The 22600-nt window shown below is 42.3% G+C and overlaps 1 protein-coding gene across 1 annotated transcript in view; it reads left to right on the forward strand.

The window, feature by feature from the left end:
• Positions 1-17895: 17895 nt before the first annotated feature.
• The window catches only part of C5H12orf75 (chromosome 5 C12orf75 homolog), an 86588-nt gene continuing 81883 nt past the window's right edge, over positions 17896-22600 (forward strand). The window contains exons 1-2 of the mRNA XM_043967715.1: positions 17896-17981; positions 18080-18150. Coding sequence (XP_043823650.1) covers positions 17896-17981; positions 18080-18150 — 157 coding nt within the window. The remainder of the gene's footprint in view (positions 17982-18079; positions 18151-22600) is intronic.

Raw genomic sequence — 22600 nt, forward strand, 5'->3', positions numbered from 1 at the left:
CCAACACTTGCTACAAGTTAGGCTAGTCATGTCACCTCCCTGGGCCTCAGTTTCCTTATCTGTAAAAGGAGAGCACTGGACTAGGTGGCCTCTGCGATCCCGCCCAACTCTATATCCAGGACTCTATGAGCCCAAATAGCAGAGAGGTGTAGCTTCCTCCCACTGGAGCTATTCCAAAGTGCATTGGGCTGGGTGAGGAGGTAGTGAGTTCCCCCTCACTGGTGGTCTCCAAGGAAAAAGTTAGATGACCATTTGTCAGGGAATCAGGAGAGAGGGTTCCTCTTTGGGTATGGGATGGATGAGAGGGCTTTGAAGTCACTTGAAAATCTAAGATTCTATGTTTCCTGACATTGTCTCTGCCTTCAGAGAACTTACAGTCCAGTAACAGGCATCAAACAAATAAATCCAGGTTATAATAGAGGAAAGGTCCAACTGGTCATTAATTAGTCAGTCAGTGAACATTATTAAGCTCCTACTATGTGTCAGCCACTGAGATAAACTAAATAGTGATGTGAGGGAGAATACAGAATTATACATTTAGAATTGAAAGGAATATTAGAAGTCAAGGACAGTGAGGCCCAGTGACATTCCATCATTAACACAGTAAATTGACATAATTTGAACCCAGGTCCTTTGACTCCAAATTTAGCATATATTCCCTTGTATCTCACTGCTTCCTTATATGATGGTATCACAGTTGAGGGACCAAGGAAGGCTTCGTGGTACTTGAAAGGAACCTTGAGGGGGCAGCTAGGTGATACAGTGGATAAAGCAGTGGCCCTGGATTCAGGAGGACCTGAGTTCAAATCCAGCCTCAGACACTTGACACTTACTAGCTGTGTGACCCTGGGCAAGTCACTTAACCCCCATTGCCTCGCTCCCCCCCCCCCCCACCAAATGAAATGAACCTTGTAGGTGCTGAATCTCAAATTGGAAGATATAAATGTGTTTGTGTGGGTGTGGGTGTGGGTGTTGGTATATTGGGCAAGACACTTGACATTTATATATCAGTTTCCCCAAAGTGTAGAATGATGGTATTGAACTACATGGCCTCTAAGTTCCCTTCCTTCTCCTCCATCTATGATCCCATGATGAATTCAGTTGGGGACGTGGGGCATCTGAGGTGATAGAAATCCATCCTGATGAATTATGAGAGCTATTTGAAAGCGTCTCAAGATGAGACTTCTGAGAAGAAGCTTCAAGTCTAGCCTCCATGATGTTCAGGCTGTGTGACTGAACAATTGCTTTGATCTCTGTGTTTCAGGAAAACAAGGGGTGGTTCTGACCTTCACTGGTAGAGAATGGTTCTTCGCCTGGGAGTTCCCATATCAATGAGCTTACACATCTAGGTCCTGTCCTTGGTTAGGAGCCACCATTTTGATAACCAAGGCCATTTGGGTACCTTTCTTTGCTCTACATAAAATCCTCCTGTTTCCTCTCCCACTAGTTTAGGTCTTCTATGAATTCTCAGGGGAGGGAGATTCCTCTTTTGTAGCCAAATTCAGTCATTGCCTGAGCAATGTATCTGTCCTTCCCCGGAGGAATCCTTTCAGTTGGCCTTGGAGAAAGACTCTTTCTGTTATGCTGTTTATCATGACTCCCAGGAACATCAGACCCACACTAAAAAGGGAAGAATGAGGACTTACTGTACTTAGATAGCAAAATAGGCATTTTAGCATTTCCTTCCTTTGTGGTCAGTGAGATCTAACCACCAAAGGCAAAGGGCCACACTGTTACACTGAAATGTCTACAGTAACACCCTGGCACAGGAAGGCAACCTACAAATTATGAGCTCCCAATAACTTGTGTTCTTGAATGTCCCGTTTCACACTGTCTCTCTTTCCTCCTCCTGCCTTTATCTCGCTACTAATCTCCCTGGACAGCAGCCAAGCTGCCCATGACCAATGATGCCACCTAGTGGCCAGCACCAAGCACTGGCTAGTATAATATAGATGAAAAAGAGAATTGGACTGAGCTTGAGAAAACCTAGATTTTAATTCTGATTCTTCCTCCAATTAGATGTGTGCATGTAGAGAAATTACTTTACTTTTCTGGGCCTCAGTGTCCTCACTGGTAAAAGGATCACCTCACTGATCTATAAGGCCCCTTCTAAGCTCTAAAATTCTATGAATCTAAGGCTATCTCTTCCCTCTGTTGTAGGGGGCAAGAAAAAGAAAATGTCCCCCCTCCCATTAACCACTCACATCTGTTAAATTTATGTTAAATAATCTTTATCACAATTCTTCCGGCCTCCTCTCTACCTATCAAGTGCCCACTCATCCCTAAAGGGGCCATCTCAAGCATCACTTCTTTTTATTTTAATTTTTAATTTTTTTGGTGAGGCAATTGGGGTTAAGTGACTTGCCCAGGGTCATACAGCTAGTGTCAAGTGTCTGAGGTTGGATTTGAACTTAGGTCCTCCTGAATCCAGGGCCAGTGCTCTATCCACTGTGCCACCTGGCTGCCCCTCAAGCATCACTTCTTAGATTCCAGGTAATAGGACTTAGAACTGGAAGGAGTCTTAGGTATCAATGAGGCTAACTCTTCATTTTACAGATGAGGAAACTGAGGGTCAGAGAATGGAAGTGACTTTTTCAAGGCTAAATAAGGAGTTGCAGAGCTAGGATTTGAACTCAGATTCTCTGACTCCAAATTTTATACTTATTTCATTATAATACAGTGGGCTGCCCCCCACTCCCAACCCCCTCGGGGATTGTCCTCTGCAGAGCTGTAAGAAGGAACTTGGGCCAGTTCATCCAGGTGGGGTGAGGGGAACAGGTACTATGTCACAGAAGACAGTTCAGCTATGGATGAGGTGCCACTGAGAGTTGGGGTGCCCTAGAGGGTCTAGACCAATCCCTTATGGAGGTTGGGGAGAAAGCTTGTGGGAGAGGAGGTAACATGGCTAATGAATGTCTTCTCATTCCAATTCTCCTTGTGCAGTCACCAAGGTGATATTTTGGAAGAACAGAGCAGATTATATCACTAGCCCCTCCCCAATGCACTCCAGTGGCCTCCTATTACCTCCAGTGGCTCCCTATTGCCTCCACAACCCAATAGAAAACATTCACTTTGATGCTGAATTCTCTTTCCAACCTGGCCCCTTCTTACCCATTTCATCATCTTATACTCTGCTCTCCTACATATCCTTGATCATCTGACTACCCTGATCCTTTTGTAGTTGCTTAAATGTGACATCCCATTCCTGGAATGTGTTGCCTGTCCCCATGCCTGAAATGCTCTTCTTCCTCACTTTTATCTTCTGGCTTTTCTGACTTCCTTCAAGACTCGGCTCAGATTCCACCTTCTACAGGAAACCCTTCTACCCCCCCCCCCCATTCCCATAACAGCTGCTACTGGTACAGTGGATAGAACATAGGACCTGGAGCCAGGAAGACCTGAGTTCCAATGCCATTTCAGACACTTCCTGACTCTATGACCTATGGTAAGTCACTGAACTGCTGCCTGTCTCAGTTTCCTCAACTGTAAAATGGGGACAATAATAGGATTCACAGGGTTGTTGTGAGGATCAAATGAGATATTTGTAAAAAGTACTTAGTACATAGTATTCTCCCTCCCTTCCCTCTCTCAGATTATCTTTTGTATGCTCTGTATATATCTTTTATGTACTCGGTTATTTACATGTTGCCCCACACACAAGAATATTAGCTCCTTGAGGCCAGAGACTACTTTTGCCTTTCTTTGTATCCTTAGGGTTTGGTATAGAGCCTGACAGTGACTGGTTTGGAATTCTGAAGGAAGGGGTTTAGAAGTGGTTCTACTGCAGTATGGCTTGGTGGAGAACTTCATGGGGACAACAGTTGCTGCATTCCCCTCTTTTTACTCTCATTTATGGAATAAGAGGGTGAGTGGGAAATGTCTCTGATGACTGGCAGCTGTAAGGCCCACCCTCTGGACACCCCAAGTCAAGACCAAGGAAAACCCTAATGCCAGAATCACAGGAGTCTTCTCTCCAGGCTGAACATTCCAGCTGCTTCCACTGGTCCTTGTATGGCCCTGTCTTTCATCATTTCACCATCTTGGCTTCCCTCCTTTGGACACATGACATTTTGGCAATGTCTTGCCCCTCATTCTGAAGCTAACATTCCAGATGTGGTCAGCCCAGTTCAGAAGACAAAAGGGACTTCTCCATTCTCATCACCCATCTCTGTCTATTGAAATTATTCTCTATGGCAGAAGGGAGGAAACAATCATTTATTAAGGACCTACTTTGTGCCTGGCACTGTGCTGAGTGCTTTACAAATATTATCTCATTTGTTCCTTACAACAAGCCTGGAAGGTAAGTGCTATTTTTAATCCCTATTTTATGGGTGAAGAGACTGAGGCAGATAGAGGTTAAGTGACTTGCTCAGGGTCACACAGTTAGTATGTTTCTGAGACTGGATTTGAACTCAGGTCTTCCTGACTCCAGGCCCACTATACCACCTAACTGCTTCAGGTACCTCTATGGTACCTGATACATAGTAAGTTAATAAATACTTATTGAATCAACTTGAATCCATAGAATTATTGATCCAGAGCTGGGAGTCTGCCTCAGAGGTCATTGGGTCCAAGGCCCTTATTTTACAAATGAGGAAACTGAGGCACATGAAAATCAGGTGACTTTCACTAGATTGTGGAGGAAGTAAGAAGAAGAGCCAGGATTCTAACCCAGGTCCTTTGACTCTAGATTCATTACCAATTGATTTTTCTTATTGCACAGGCCAATGCCCCTAGGAAATCTCCCTGATGTCCTGGGAGAGGTATATCAACCACCAATGACAACAGACCATTTTATTTTATTTTATTTTTGCAGGGCAAGTATCTGAGGCTGGATTTGAAATCAGGTCTTTCTGAATCCATGGCTGGTGCTTTATCCACTGCACCACCTAGCTGTCCTGACAACAGACCATTTTAAAGAGTGTTTACATCCCTTGGAGTTCAGTTGGAGCCCATGACTTCTAAGGTTCCTTTCTCTTCTCCAGTGTGGTTCAGTTCTGTGACTTTCATGGGACCTTGGAAACCATTTTACAAGCAGTAGGGAAACAGAGGAAGGAACTTCTTGGAGTTACCAACTTTTAGCCCATTGACCCAAATTATGACTCTCATTAGTTATCTAAGATGAGTCAGGGAAAGATCCCAGGCGTCCATGGGTGGAATGGCGGATGCTGTTTCCTCCAGAGATGACCACAACTATGAATGGGGACAAAAGAGGGGGGAAATGTCCCAGGAACCAGAGGTTTGTGATTTGGTCCAGTTTATTACAAGCCCCTTGAGACTCTTGATGGAAATTAAGACGGGATTTTGTTTGCACTGCAGGAAGAGAGGTTCAGAGAGTCATGTGTTAACCACAAGCTAGTCACTTGGAACCCCTGTGCAAGCTACATTGGAGGGGGCATCATTTAGGCTGGGAATATTCAGAACATGGGAAATGCTTTCAAGGAACCAACTGAGGAGGGGCAGCTAGGTGGTCTAGTGGATAAAGCACTGGCCCTGGATTCAGGAGGACCTGAGTTCAAATCCAGCCTCAGACACTTGAAACTTACTAGCCATGTGACCCTGGGCAAGTCACTTAACCCTCATTGCCCTGCCAAAGAAAAACAACAAAAAAAATGGAAAAAAGAAACCAACTGAAATCTTCAGCTTAGCCCTTGTAGGGTTGGCAAGAGACTCAGGCAATTAGCTGGTTCATCATTCCTAAACTCTGAAGTCTGTGTTTATCAGATAAAATTATAATGGTAATAACAATGATGATGGTGATAATAACTAGCATTTATAGAGCACTTTGAGATTTGCAGAGCACTGTATAAATTTCTCATTTGATCCTCATAACAACCCTATGTGGTTGGTTCCATTATTAGCCCGAATTTATAGATGAGAAAACCAAGGCAGACAAAAAGTAAATGACTTGTCCAGGGTGACACAGCTAGTTAGTATCCAAGGCAGATTTTAAACTCAGGTCTTCCTGACTGAATCCAACACTCTATCCACTGTGTCATCCAGTTGTCCAGGTGAAGGAAATGCAATTCCTTCTGCTAGAATTTATAGCTCTCTACCTACCCTTCCAGTTGTGCCACATTATTCACCTTGCAGCAAGATTATTCTGCTCTTGTTTGACATACAGAGAATTCTCTTTCCCAGAGTGGCTCAGTGCATAGAGAGAGGGTTGGGCCCAGAGTCAGGAAGACCTGAATTCCAATCTGACCTCAGACACTAGCTTTGTGATCCTGGGCAAATCACTTAACTTGTGTCTGTCTCAGTTTCCTCAACTGGAAAACGGGAGAATAAAGAAACCTCCTAGAGTTGTTTCAAGGATTAAATGAGATAATATTTGGAAAGTGCTTAGCAAAGTGCCTGGCACATTTGATAAATATATTTTCCCTCCCTCCCTTCCTTCCTTCCTTCCTTCCTTCCTTCCTTCCTTCCTTCCTTCCTTCCTTCCTTCCTTCCTTCCTTCCTTCCTTCCTTCCTTCCTTCCTTCCTTCCTTCCTTCCTTCCTTCCTCCCTTTCTCTCTCCCTCCCTCCCTTCTTTTTTCCTTCCTTCCTCCCTTATTTTTTCCTTCCTTCCTTCCTTCCTTCCTTCCTTCCTTCCTTCCTTCCTTCCTTCCTTCCTTCCTTCCTTCCTTCCTTCCTTCCTTCCTTCCTTCTTTCCTTCCAGCCTGCCTGCCTGCCTGCCTGCCTTTCTGTCTGCTTGCCACCTCTGGGCATTTGCCCAGGCTGCCCACTATGTCTGCAATGCCCTTCCTCCTCATCTCCCCCTGGTATCACTCCTAGCTTCCTCCAAACTATAGCCCAGAAGCCACCTCCTAGCAAACTTATCCCGATATCCCTTGTTGTTCGTGCTCTCTGTCCATGGAAATTGGTTTATATTCACTCTGTGTGTGTGTGTGTGGGGGGGCACACATGCACTCGCGCACCCCCCCCCCTCCAGCAGACAATAAGATGTGGACTGTCTTGGGTCTTTGTCTCTAGTGCTTAGCACATCACCTTGTCCACGGTAGATACTCAATAAATGCTTGTTGTATGGAGAGATTGGGCGGGTGGGGTTGAATAGAATTTTCATGGTCTCTCCCAGTATGTAACAAGAGCAACTCATCAATGTTTCAGGCTTTTCCCTAGCTCCGCTTCCACTGGCCATTGGGTGTTCTCTTTCCCTGCTCAGTTCTCAAGTGGCTCCTGCAGACTGTTAATCCTGCCTGTGTTTTTATTTTGGGCATTTCCCAAATATTTGCCAAACTCTGTGGGCAGTGGGCAGGTGAGCATCATGCTAGGGTTCTGCCCAGTGGTCATCTAACAAAAATGGAACCAGGATGAGTTTCTGTAGACTCCAAGAAGATGTTTAGGTGTACGCGACTTCTTTAAATCTCTTCCAATCGCCTAATCTCTTACCTCCCAATTAGAGCCCTGTTTCCTTGTGATACATACCAGATCTGGTAATCAAAACTCCAGGTATCTAACTTGGCTTTCAGCCAGCAGCAGACATCATCAGTTCAGCCATCAAACAAGGAAGAGACTAAGAGATTTCTGTCTCAGTTTTTACACTTCCAATTCAGTGAGACTATTTCCCAGCACCGCCGGCAGCCCCCACCTCCTTCTTCCTTCTACACTGCCCTACTCCTGACATGCTGTAACATTTCAAAGTGGCCTTGAGACAAGATGGCTTGTATTTAGGGGAGGATTCCAGTGTCAATGATCAGCCCCTCACCATCACTTCTTCCGTACTCTCACCCAATATTTTTCCTTTGAGGTACAGTTTTCCATATTTAATCTTTACTCCCTCAAGAAATAATTTGTAGGGCCAGAGCAACAACTGTTGATTTTAGGTCACTATATTACATTGAAGGATGCTGAGTCATGTAAGAAAGAATTTAGATCTGGGTGTATGTGGCATGGTGGAAAGAACAGTGAACTTGGAGTCTTGGGGCTAGAGTTCAAATTTGACCCCTATACTTACTAGCTGTGTGACCCTGAACAATTCATTTACCCTCCACGGGTCTCTGTTTCCTCCTCTGTGAAATGAGCTTCTAAGGTTCTATCCAATCCTACATCTATAATTCCATGGCACCTACCCTACATGACTGATTTCATTTAGATCTCACACTTTGTCTTTTGTCTCACCTTTCCAGACTTGTTTGATATCATACTATATGTTTAAAATTTTTTTTGGGGGGGGTGGTGGTAAGGCAAGTGGAGTCAAGTGACTTGCCCAGGGTTACACAGTGTCAAGTATCTGAGGCTGGATTTGAACTCAGGACCTCCTGACTTCAGGGCTGGTGCTCTATCCACTGAGCCACCTAGCTGCCTCCAAACTATATGTTATGGTCAAATGGGACTGCTGGCTGTTTCCCTGAGGTTGGCATGCCATCTCTGGCATTTGTGCCTTTGCTTAAAGCATTCCCTGGTGTAAGATATACCCTCCCTCCTTATCTCTGCCTTATAGAATCCTTCTCTTCCTTCAAGGTTCAGCTCAGGGGCTGCTTCCTCCACCAGACCTTCCCCGATCTCCCCAGCTGGCAGGGCTGTGTTCCTCCTCAAATATCCTTTGAGAACTTTGTACGATTTCATTTTTGCCCTCAGCACTCTCTACCTTATATTTTGCAATCTGAATGTCTGTATCCTTTTCTTTGCGCCGCCCCCCCCCCCAGAATGTAAATGTCTTAAGGCATTTTAAATTGTTCATAGTCCCTGGTTTATTTCAGTTTGGTTTCACACAAATGAAAAAACAAACAACAGCAAACAACAATCACCACCACCAAAAAAAAACCCCAAACAGCTAAAACTGGGAGAGCAGAGATGAAAGTATTTAAAAAGCTCCAATTATCATCCATCTTTCTATTCCCCCATGCCTCATCTAGCATCTTACAAATAATTAATAGGTCCTTATCCGGACAATCAATACTCAGAAGATCATAGATCTAAAGCTGGAAGGGAACTCAGCAGTCATTTAGTCCCACTGTCTCACTTTACAGAGGAAGAAATTGAGGCTCAAGGAGATTAAACAATTGGCCAAGGTCATAGAGTTAGTACATATCAGAACTAGGGTCGGAGCCTTTTGCCTAAGAATCTCAAGATATTTATTAAGCAGCTACTATGTGCTAGACACCATATTGGATACCAGAATGCAAAGGTCAAAAGAGGATCTGTCCTGCCCTCAGAGAGCTTAGATCCTAGTGAAGGAAGACAACATTTGTATAGTTGTATAGATACAAAATAGTCACCTGGTTACTGGGGGAGGGGGGTGCTCACAACTGGGGTGGGGGAGAGGCAGGAAAGGAGAAGTTTGGTCTTTGAGCTAAGTTTTGAAGGAAACCAGGGACATGAGAAGGTAGAAGTAAGGATGGGGCCATGGCATGAGGGGACAAGGGCAGCTAGCACAAATGGAATGACATATGAATGGAAAAGCCCATTTGGCTGGACCATGGAGTTCATTGAGGAGTTGAAATGAGCTTATCTGTCATTGGTGGCAGTTGTGATGAAATAATGAGATTTAGCAGATACTCAAAGACCCACCTGGAGATTAATCTAGACTGATTGAATCAAGTGAGAGTGATTAGCTGCTGATTAGCCTACTTCAAGTTAACTGGATTGTAATCACACCTTGAGAACACCTTCAGAACCAATGGATTTAGATGATGCCAACCAATCAGCTTGAAGCAGTGTGTAAGGACCACCTCTGTTCCAGACCTATAAAAAGCTTCCACAATCAGTTTGCTGGAGAGAGTTTCTGATTAAAGCAGGCTCGTGGAGGAGGACTTCAGGAAGAACCCAACCAGGCTGGAACTCTAGGCTAGGTAGGACTTTTTTTTTCTTCTGAACTCCTTGTGAATACCTTTATGCTTTAATAAATGTTTAATGCCCAAAGACTGGTGCTGAAGCTTCTAATTTAAGGCGACCACAATTTAGATTTTAAACATCACAGTTTGGCAACCACGAAGGGATTGCTGAACGCCTCAACCTTCTGATCTTCACATTGGGTAAGAAAATGCTTCATTTTTGTGGACTTTCTATTTTGATTTATCTTTACCTGCTTTTGCCTTTAACTAATAACTTTATAAAGCATTGTTATTATGAAAGAGAAAATAAAGGGGTTGAAGAAAAACAAGAAAAACTTTATCATCATCGTATTTCAAGAATCTGCTTCTATTGCCATAAACTGGGACATATTTTGCTGAAATGCAGAAGTAGACAGCAAGATATTAATATGAGATGTGGAGATTTTAGATATCAAAATCAAAAATGCTCTAAATTCACTCAAATAATGTCAGTTCAAATGTTACATAAAGGTTTCCTTTTTATGCCATTGTATCTACATTTTGAAATTAATAGTATGAGTTTGTTTTCATAGAGATTTTCATTCTTTTAAGATTGTGTTTTGTTTTTCCAACTGATTATTTGATCACATTATATAAAGTATTTCCTCGGTAAATTGATTACTATGACAAGTGTAAATTAATTCTAGAAATACTGTTTTTGCAAAAAATATTATTTGGAATCATTGTACATTGTAGCTTATATTCTGACTCAAAGCAAATTCAGTTTTTGTGATCATTTCATATTTTTTGCTATCATTATTATCCTCAAATTTTTAAATCCATATGAAACTTGGATTATGGGAATTTACCATTTAAGACATTAATTGCCTTTACCCATGAGAGGAATACATACAAGAACAGGCATTGAACTCTCACAGAAGGGGAGACACTTATGAAGTCCAGGTACTGCACAGAGGGCTGGAAGTTTTCATCCCACCCATCTCATTCTACACCTGGCTTTTATTCCCCTACAATATGCCTGATGCCATGGACGTCTCAATCTCATGCATCTCATTAAGCCTGACTCAGTTTCCTCCAATATGTTCGGTGGCATGGACGTATATCCCATCCACCTATTTTAAGCCTGGCATACTGCATGTGCTGTATATATTGCTCAATGGTAATCCCCATAATTATCTTAAATGTCATGATAAAAATGGTGTTGGACTTGGCGTTGACATCTGTTACCAATTATATTAGATTTTAAAATTTATTATAATGGCATGAGGATAATTAGGCAGATGATACAAAAGGTGATGAAATGAAGATTTTAAAAAATTCTTGTCTTCTCAATTCACGTTTTTAAGAACTTTTATTGTTTGATTTGATTACTGGCAAAGCTATTTTTTACTGTTTCATCAAGGAACACCTGTTCCTAGAAGCAACAAGGGGGGAATGTGATGAAATAATGAGATTTAGCAGATACTCAAAGACCCACCTGGAGATTAATCTAGACTGATTGAATCAAGTGAGAGTGATTAGCTGCTGATTAGCCTACTTCAAGTTAACTGGATTGTAATCACATCTTGAGAACACCTTCAGAACCAATGGATTTAGATGATGCCAACCAATCAGCTTGAAGCAGTGTGTAAGGACCACCTCTGTTCCAGACCTATAAAAAGCTTCCACAATCAGTTTGCTGGAGAGAGTTTCTGATTAAAGCAGGCTCGTGGAGGAGGACTTCAGGAAGAACCCAACCAGGCTGGAACTCTAGGCTAGGTAGGACTTTTATTTTTCTTCTGAACTCCTTGTGAATACCTCTATGCTTTAATAAATGTTTAATGCCCAAAGACTGGTGCTGAAGCTTTGTTAAGGGCTAAAATTCTAGCTAAACTATCTAAAATATCTAATGAGTGGTCGCCAATAAATTATAAGCTTTAGCAAGAGTTAGACTTTTAAGCATTTATTAAGGAGAATAAGAATTTGGTAATGAGAAAGAGAAAGGCATAGATTCCTATCTATTAAAAGGAGAGCACATTTCTAGCTCCGCTCTCCACCAGAGTCCAAAGGAAAGCCAGAGACAGAGCGCCAGTGTCTTCCTTCTTCCTCCCACTACCCAACGTCACTTCCTGATGCCAAAGAAAAGACTCCTGGTCTTGCCCTTGTTAAGGGCTAAAATTCTAGCTAAACTGTCTAAAATATCTAATGAGTGGTCGCCAATAAATTATAAGCTTTAGCAAGAGTTAGACTTCTAAGCATTTATTAAGGAGAATAAGAATTTGGTAAAGAGAGAGAGAAAGGCCTAGATTTCTATCTATTAAAGGGAGAGCACATTTTTAGCTCCCTTCTCCGCCAGCGTCCCCAGGAAAGAGAGCGAGACTGAGCGCCAGTCTCTTCCTTCCTCCTCCCACTAGCCCGCGTCACTTCCTGACTCCTGGTCTTGCCCTCAAAGACCTTCCCTTCATGGGCAGAACTCTTCTACAGTAAGTATCCAGCAGGTGGCGTCATTCTAATCATTACAGCTTCTAATTTAAGGCAACTACAATTTAGATTTTAAACATCACACAGTGGTGGTGGTAGTGGGATGGTTTACTTTATTATTATTTTATTTCTTTTACATTTTAGTTTTATTTATCTTATCAGGCAGAGCTAGGACAAGGCATTTGTATGCCATAGGTGGGGTTTGAAAATGGAGCTCTGAGCCCCAACCCTTCTTGTTACAATTTGTGTCCTCTGTATGTTACCTGTCCATGAGATAAATAACTAGGTTCCATGGAGTATGGGATTTGGGGGTCACTTAAAATATGTGCATTTATTAAAAAGTGACACTGGCAAGCAAATGAGGACAGAAGACTCAGGACTTCAGGAGAGCCAATGGCAAATGGAGAAAAATGTGATGGGTGTAAGTGGGATGCTACCCATCACAAATAAAGAGTCATGAGAACAGGGGGATGGATGGTCCAAACACTGGTACCCATAGATGAGGATGGTGGCAGGAGAGCAGATGCTCTCAGTGCTGTGGAGATGTCCACATTGACAATGGCTGAGCCACATGCCTGATCCATTTTTTTTTTTAAGTGAGGCAATTGGGGTCAAGTGACTTGCCCAGGGTCACACAGCTAGTAAGTGTCAAGTGTCTGAGGCCGGATCCGAACTCAGGTACTCCTGACTCCAGGGCCGGTGCTCCATCCACTGCGCCACCTAGCTGCCCCCTGATCCATTTAAAAATGGTTTCACTAAACAGTAATTGAGTTCATACAATAGCATTTCAGAGGTAAAACGAGGGAATTAAACACTGATTGATAATTGTTGAATTCAATCCGATTGAGTTCAATTCCATCCAATTGCTACAAACATTTATTAAGTGCCTTCTATGTGTCAGGAGTCACAAAGGGAAGGGGGAGGGGGCAGAGGGACCACAAAGGAAATGTGGAGAACAATCCCTGATCACAGGAACCTTCCATTTCTGCAAGGGGCCCGATGCATCCAAAGGGAAATGCATTTAAAACCTACAAATAGAAAATACTTGGAGTTGGGGTGGGGGAGCGCTAAAAATTGGGTAGAACCTTCTCCCTGATGAGGTTCCCCCCTTCCCCCCAGCCCAGTCAGCATGGTTTTCAGTTCCTCTTTCTCTCTTCCTGCCTTTAGGTTTTTCCCCCTACTAGGAAAAAAAAGCCTAGATCTGTGATTTCTTCAGTGTAGGGGATTCTCCTTGTACTGATATAATTTAGTCATACAAAGTGACCTGGGAGGGCACCAAGAGAGGGTGACTTGCCTCGTATCGTATGGGCCAGTAGGGGCCAAAGGTAGGTTTTGAACCCAGATCTTCCTGACTCTGAATCTGGCTCTCTAGCTACTATACCACACTGCCTTGCACTTCCCTTTTATTTTTAAAAAATATATTTTTATTGATATCTTTTGCTTTTATATCACTGACATTCCTTCTGATACTTTCTCCTCCCTCTTATTACTGGCTTTTATTATATTAGGATTTTTTGAGGAGCAATGAGGGTTAAGTGACTTGCTCAGGATCACACAACTAGTAAGTGTCAAGTGTCTGAGGCTAGATTTGAACTCAGGTCCTCCTGAATCCAGGGCCGGTGCTTTATCCACTGTGTCACCTAGCTGCCCCCTATTATATTAGTATCTACTTATTATTTGGAAAGCTGTGTTAAGAGATTTTCTCCTTCACTTTCTCATGTCCTCCCCCACATACACACACATATTGAATTGTTCCCACATGTTCTCACCTCTCTCCCTTTGACCTCATTGCCTCCAGACTTCAGGTCTCCACTTTTAGGGCAGCTAGGTGGTGCAGTGGATAGAGAACTGGCCCTGAAATTGGGAGGACTTGAGTTCAAATGTGACCTCAGATGCTTACTAGCTGTGTGACCCTGGGCAAGTCACTTAACCCTAATTACCTTAAACAGCTGGGGCCATCTCCAGTTGTCTTGAGAGTGTATCTTGCCACTAGACCCAGATGACTCTGGAGGAGGAAGAGTGAAGCTGGTAACTTTGCATAGCTCTTCCTTGGTTAAATCCAATTCATTGCAAGTCATGATTTTTGTCATGGTCCTCTTTGAGAATGAAGGAGAAACAATAATCCCTTGGAAACTTTTTCATTGTCTTCCGGACAATTTCCCATAGAGTCCTAAGATATAGACCTGAAAAGAACTTTGGGGGTCATTTATTCCAATCACTTTGTTGTATAGATGAGGAAACAGGCTTAGAGAATTTAAGCCGCTTTGGAACTTACTAGCTGTGTAAACACGAGCAAATTGCCATCTCACTGAGCCTCAGTTTCTTCCTCTGTAAAATGGGACTAAAGCTGTATGTACTGTTTATCTCGCAGGGTCTCGGGGAAGAAAATATTTCCATAAACCTTCAAGCATTCAAGAAGTAAAGAATTAGTGGCTTCAAAAGCAAAACCTCACTTTCAACCCAGTGTTCCTTCCAGCACATCAGACTGATTTCTAATGACTTTCTCTCCATTTTTCAACCTCCCAGTCAATTCTTCTTTTATAATATCGACTATGAGGGCATTAGGCCTTGTGACTCAACCGCTTTTATAGATCTTAACACTCCAAATAGAGTTTTCATCCAGATGTTTCTCCAGCAATACAATTCAAGTCAATTCAAATGAATCAACAATTATTTATTCACTTCTTAAATAATTGTTGATTCATTTGAATTGACTTGAGAGGCAGCTTGGTCAATGGATGGAAAACCAGCCAGTCAGGAAGATGTGGCTATCAGTTCCATCCCTGGCAGTGTGACCTTGGACAAACCACTTAACCTTTCAGTGTCCCAGACAACTCTGGAAGTATAAACTGAAGAGCAGGAGGGCTAATGAGCATGGAGAGCATGGGTTTTGGTTTTGGTTTTGGTTTTGATTGAGAATTTTCTCTGTGATCTGCATAAAGCCACATAGCTGGCAAATCAGAGAGCTGGGATTTGAACGTTGTGCAGGGGTCCTCTGATTCCAAATACATTCTGGAAGAAGCATTTTGGTACTAATGTTTGCAGCATGGGTTGCACCCCATGGAAAGTGGCTTGGGGAGACCCGAACTGGAGCCTTTCAGGAGACTTCTAGGGACTCCAGGGGACATGTTTCATGGGTTACACCCCCTGGTGCATTTACAACAGCCTTCTTCCTTCATGTCACCACAGCAGTATGTGTCTAATTCAATTCACTAACAAACATTTATTAAGTACCTTTTACACAGAAGCTCTGAGGATACAATGAAAAAATGCAACAATCTTTACCCTCAGGGAGCTTATAATCTACCAAGGGAGCAATCAATCAATAAACATTCATTAAGATTCAACTATGGGGCAGCTAGGTGGCTCAGTGGATAGAGCACCGGCCCTGGAGTCAGGAGGACCTGAGTTCAAATCCAGCCTCAGACACTTAATACTTACTAGCTGTGTGACCCTGGGCAAGTCACTTAACCCCAATTGCCTCACTAAAAAAACAAAAACAAAACAAAACAAAACAAAAAAGATTCAACTATGTGCCAGACATTGTTTTCTGGTGCTGCATTCTTTCAGGAGATGTGTGTGTATATATCTGTATCTATATCTATGTCTATGTCTATGTCTATGTCTGTGTCTATGTCTGTATCTATGTCTATGTCTATGTCTATGTCTATGTCTATGTCTATGTCTATGTCTATGTCTATGTCTATGTCTATGTCTATGTCTATGTCTGTGTCTGTGTCTATGTCTGTGTCTATATCTATGTCTATGTCTATGTCTGTGTCTATGTCTATGTCTATGTCTGTGTCTATGTCTATGTCTATGTCTATGTCTGTGTCTATGTCTGTATCTATGTCTATGTCTATGTCTATGTCTGTGTCTATGTCTGTGTCTATGTCTATGTCTGTGTCTATGTCTATGTCTGTGTCTATGTCTATGTCTATGTCTATGTCTATGTCTATGTCTATGTCTATGTCTATGTCTGTGTCTATGTCTATATCTATAAGTGTGTGCATGTATACATGTGTGTGTGGATGTGTGTATATATATATGTATGTGTGTATGTGTGTATGTGTATATATAGAAACACAAGCACACAGCCTCTGAGGTCCCATCTAACTCTAGACCTGTGACTTTGATGCTGCTCCCCTAATCTCCCCTTTCTGCAGCTCACAGATTAAGCTGATGATGGGGACAAGATTAGAACTCAAACTCTTTGCATCATTGATTCAGAGCTAGAAGGGACTCCAGAGGCTATCTAGTCCCCTTATTTTGTAGATAAGGGAACTGAGGCTGAGGAAGGTGAAGAGACTTTCCTAGGACCTCACAAGGGATAAGGATAAGGGCAGGATTTGAACTCTAGTCTTCTGACTTCAGAACTAGTGTCTATTCCTTTGCTATATCAACAAGTACATTCCAGGCATGGGGCCGGGGTGGGGGGGCTAGCTTGGGATACTCTGGAATGAAGAGATGGAAAGTGGGGTTTGGGAAATGGCCAGTAGTCCATTGTGGGAGGGATGTAAAGAATGTGAAGGAAAGTCACCTGAAATGAGGTAGGAAAGTTAGATGGGAGGCAGATTTGATGAAATACCCCTTGCTTTTTATATGTTCAGGGTCTTGCAAGAAAATAAAAGTAACATGCATGAGTTCCACGGTCCTAGAGAATGTATTATGGTGGCATTATTATCGTTATTGTTGGTTGTTATTGTTATTATATAGGTATCAGGGTGAGGGATTGAATCATAAAAAGTGGGATGGCAACATGGCAAGGTCATGGAATGACAGGTATGTAAGCAGAGTCAGTCAGTCAACGAACATTTATTAGGTACTTACTTTGTACCAGGCACTGGGGATACAAATACCAGAAAAAAAGAAAGCCAGAGTGCTCTACTAGGCGCTGGATTCAGAAAGGTCTAATTTTAAATCTTGTCTTAGACACTTATTAGCCGTATGATCCTGGACAAGTCACTTAATCTCTACCAGCCTCAGTTTCCTCCTCTATAAAATGGGAATAATAATAGAACCTACCTCCCAGGGTGGTTGTGAAGCTCCAATGAGATGATATTTGCCAAGCATTTTGTATAGTTGTTATTGTTGTTGTTGTTGTTGGTAGTGGTGGTGGTGGTGGTAGTAGTAATTGTTGTAGTAGTAGTAATAATAATACTAGTAGTAGTAATGTTAATAGTAGTAGTAATAATATTAATAGTAGTAGTAGTAGTGGTAGTGGTGGTGGTAGTAGTAGTAGTGGTGATAGTAGTAGTTGTAATATTAATAGTAGTAGTAATATTAATAGTAGTAGCAGTGGTGGTGGTGATGGTGGTAGTATTAGTAGTAACATAGTAATAGCCTCTTACTGTCAGTAGAAAACAAGACAATCTCCCAACACTTGTAGCATATTGGGTGGCCCTCCCATGGGAAACTTTTTTTGGTGAGACAATTGGGGTTAAGTGACTTGCCCAGGGTCACACAGCTAGTAAGTGTCAAGTGTCTGAGGCCAGATTTGAACTCAGGTTCTCCTGAATCCAGGGTCGGTGCTCTATCCACTGCGCCATCTAGTTGCCCCACCAGGGGAAACTTTTTCGAAGATATCAACAGCTTGGGAAAGTATGGATGGTTTGTGATTTGCATCCCATGGAGAGAACCCCCAATCTATTTATTTGAGAGCATGAGAGACAGCTTGGCCCTATTTCATTCCGGTCCCTTTTGCCTTCAGAGCCTGAGCGCCTCTGTGGAAGGAGCAGGTGTCCACCAGTGAGTCAGGAGATGACAGAGCTTTTGCCCATCTCCATGGGGCCTATTTATCTCAAGAAGACTGAAAACTCAGTTGCCTTTTTTGTTTTTTGTTCTAGTCGTGTAGCATCGAGGGAAATGAATCCAGATGAGACAATGAAGCTTTCATTGAAGAATGGTGTCAAGAACGGTAAGAATACATCTCCATTGTTCCAAAAGGCTTAGGGTCTGAACAGAAATGGTGGCTTTATACTTGGCTTATTTTCAAAATACAAACGGACGAGTCCTTTCTCTCCCTTTCCTGTTACTCTTTGTCCTTACATTGTGAATGGATTTTGATTTTTAAAAATAAGTTTTCTTTATTTCCTCCTGCTTGGCTTTATTACCATAGTGGGAAAATCCTCAGTGAATTTATATAACAGACAAATTTAAAAGATTCATAGGAAATAAAAGGTATGAATAACTGCATTTCAAGGGCTCTTAACTGTCAATATGGATGTTTTGAGGATCATAAATTTAGAATTGGGAGAGACCTTAGAGATTATCCCATCTAAACCATAGGTTTTTTTGTTTTGTTTTGTCTTGAATTTGGGATTTATAGTCACATTTCTATGCACGTGTTTTCACTGGTTTGTGAGACAATATTACCTAAAATCTTATTTTGTTTGCCTCTTGTACTATTTTGCAAATGAGCTTTCATTCTAGGACTTGGAGCTGGAAGGGGCCTTAGCTAGAAGGGTCTATCTAGCCAAACCCCTCTCATTTTACAGATAAGGAAATCGGGCCCATTGTGGAGATATTAAGTGACTTGTCCAGGGTCACATGGTTTCTTCTCATGGCCAGAGCTCACAATCTCCCTCCCAGGAGGGGGTGTCATTTCCAATTCTCACACATCCCTCAACTATAAAATATGGATAATAACAGCACCTACCTCCTAATGTTGAAGTAAGGATCAAATGAGATAATATTTGTAAAATGCTTAGCATTGGGGCAGCTAGGTGGCGCAGTAGATAGAGCACCAGCCCTGGATTCAGGAGTACCTGAGTTCAAATCTGGCCTCAGACACTTAACACTCACTAGCTGTGTGACCCTGGGCAAGTCACTTAACCCTACTTGCCTCACTAAAAAAAAAAAATGCTTAGCATTGTGCCCAGCACATAGTAGGTGTTATATACTATAAATGATTATTCCTTTCCCTTTGCCCTACCCAAGTACTTAAGTTAATATTAATTAATTAATATTTATCCAGTACCCACCTTGTGTATATCATGGGGATATTTAAAAAGCACAAATTAAGAAAAATAAACATTCCTTCAGAATTCAAGGGCAGTGTGGGCACTGTTTCCTTCTTTGTCTTTTTATTCCCAACACTTAGCACAGTTCTTGGCATATAGAAGGCTTTTAGGAATGTTTATCGGATTGAATTGAGTGCTTAATATTATATTCCCCCCCTCCCCAAAATCCTTTACTTTCTAGAAGTAGTTCCTGGGAGAGCTTTTGAAATCTCCTCTGTATGTTTATAATGTGTGCGCCTTGAGAAGAGGGATTTTTTTTCCCCTTCTTTGTATTTTTATCTCCATTTCCTAGCATGCTTCTCCAGCCCACATATGGTAGGGGCTTAATGAATGTTTATTGATGGATGATTGATTGAATAAGAAAAGGGCAAACAGATTTTTCCAACTTGCCTTAAGGGTAAGTCTGGCCCAAAGCAGAGGTTTGGATGAAATAACTCTTTGCATTCTTTCCTTGTCTTGTGATTCTACAATTTAATGGCAGTGAATACGCTAAAACACACACACACACAGACACAGACACAGACACAGACACAGACACAGACACACACACACACACACACACACACATGTGCGTGCACACACACACACAGACAATAGATAGCTTTAATTTCTTTGGATTCTTATACATTTGATTTGGACCTGAGCCAGATGAAGCAGGAAAGAGGATTGGATTCAGAGTGGACAAGTCGCTGGGTCTCTCTGGGTCTCAGTTTCCCTATCTGTATGTCCTGGACACCTTTGGCCATCTGGGGCAGCCTTCTCTGAATAAAGGGGACAGCAGAGGATAAGATGGATAGATGGTGTCATGGATACAGCCAACAAGAGTTTGGACAGACCTCAAGAGATAGTGGAGGCCAGAAGGGACTGCTGTGCTGTGGTTTCCTGGGGTCACAGAGTCCGACACGACTAAACAACAACAACATTCATAATCAAAAGGAATGCTGAATTTCAGTTCCCGTTCCTCCCTCTCTCTTGGAATGGATTTTTATATATATTTTTTTACCGCGCTCTCCTGCCCTCCATCCCTCCCATGGAAACTCCTTAAGGCTAAGGACTGCATCTTCTGGCACGTGCCATCTTCTGCAGATGCCTGATGTATGAATGAACGAATGAACGAACAAGTCACAGTTCTCAGGCCTCTCTCAGGCTTTAAAGCAGCTGCTGTGACTCACTTCTTTGGCTCTGTCCCCAAGGGGGGTTCCTGTTACCCCCACATGGTCAGGGGGAAAATCCCCCAAACCTCTGGCACTCTCACTTTAGCCTTGCTACATTTCGGTTTAGGTCATTTAGAAAATCAAAATTTATAGTTCTCTAATGATGATTTTAGAAATTAATAAAACAAATATATCGATGACCCAGGGTGGATATCTACTCCTAGCCTCCAAACCCTCCCGAGGCCTGTCAGATGTTGATGATGCCCTTTGGTAGGCAAGATAAAATCATAAGCACTAAGCACACTGTAATACAGTGGAAAGACCCCTACATTTGGACACAAGAAGATCTGCTTTTGTCATGTACTACCTGTGTGGTAGTGGTCCAGGCACTTTCCCTCTCAGGGGCTCAGTTCCCTCATCTGTTAAATGATGGGGGGGCAGCTAGGTGGTGCAGTGGATAAAACACCAGCCCTGGATTCAGGAAGACCTGAGTTCAAATCTGGGCTCAAACACTTGACACTTAATAGCTGTGTGACCCTGGGCAAGTCACTTAACACTCATTGCTCTCCAAAACAAACAAACAAACAGATAGATAGATAGATAGATAGACAGACAGACAGACAAATAAATAAATGGATGAATGAATGGATAAAATGATGGGGCAGGACTAAATCTCTGATTCCATCTTAGAGGTGTGACCTTACCTCTCTGACTCTCAGGTAACAACCTATAAATGAGTTAGAACAGATCAGAGTTTCTAAACCTGGGGTCCATGAACTTAATAAAAAACAAACAAACAAACCTTATACACACATATATACATGCACAGACATATGCACATACATACATGTATATGTATATATAGAGAGAAACATACATATATAAATAACTATATATACTTATACACACATATACACACACACATATATATACACATACACACACACACACACACACACACACACATATATATATATATATATATATATATATATATATATATATATATATATATAAATTTTTTTTTGTGGGACAATGAGGGTTAAGTGACTTGCCCATGGTAACACAGCTAGTAAGTGTTAAGTGTCTGAGATTGGATTTGAACTCTGGTCCTCCTGAATCCAGGGTCAGTGCTCTATCCACTGTACCACCTAGCTGCCCCCTAGATAACTATATTTCAATACAATCTGTTCCCTTTGCAACTCTATATATTTTCTTTTCTGTATCTAAAAGCACCATTCTAAGAAGGATTCCATGAACTTCCCCAGACTTTTAAAGGGGCTCATGACACAAAAATGGTTAAAAGGCAGCACCGTGTTTTGGCCGCGCAGTAGATACTTAATAAATGCTTCTTGATTTGACTCGAATCCTTGGCACTAAGTGATATCTAAATTTCCTTCCAGTCCCATATCTATGTACACCCTCAGGCTGTTCGGTCAGCGAGTGTTTGTTTTTTGTTGTTGTTCAGTAGTTTCAGTCATGGCTGACTGTTCCTGACCCCATTTGGGATTTTCTTGGCAGAGATACTGGAGGGGTTTGGTATTTCCTTCTCTAGCTCATTTTACAGATGATAAAACTGAGGCCAATAGGGTGAAGTGACTTGCCAGGGTCGCACAGCTAGGAAATATCTGAGGCTGGATTTGAACGCATGTCTTTCTGGCTCCAGGCCTGGTGTTCTGTGCTCCTATAGTGCCACCTAGCTGCCCTTAAGTGTTTGTTAAGTATTTACTATGTGTCAGGCACTGTACTAAAATGTGGGGATACAAAGAAAGGCAAAAAACCCTCCTAAAAACAAACAAAAAATCCGTCCCTGCGCTCACAGAGTTCATGGTATGATGGGAAAAACTCCTGGAAGGTCAATGTCTAATAAGTTGGAGTGACTCCTTATCTCAGGGTGCCCTGCTTCCCTCCTTTGATTGGTAGTGCTTGAGCAAACAGGGCTGCAGAGGACAGACTGGCCCAGGTGCTGATCCCTCCTTTGGCATGTGTTCGGGCCTGCTCTTCAAGAGAAAGGCTTTCATTCTGCCTGCTCTTTGAACCTGTGGTCCTGGGTAAGAGTTCTACCTTACCCAGGTGGCCACAGGGCAAGGACCCCAGCCTTTTTTTGTGTGTGTGGGCATCACTTTCCCAAATCCTGAACTCAAATTCAGTCCACTTGAAAACAAACCAATAAACAAAATAATCTGGCTTT

Source organism: Dromiciops gliroides, chromosome 5 (genome assembly GCF_019393635.1).
Source record: "Dromiciops gliroides isolate mDroGli1 chromosome 5, mDroGli1.pri, whole genome shotgun sequence".
Classification (NCBI taxonomy): Eukaryota; Metazoa; Chordata; class Mammalia; order Microbiotheria; family Microbiotheriidae; genus Dromiciops; species Dromiciops gliroides.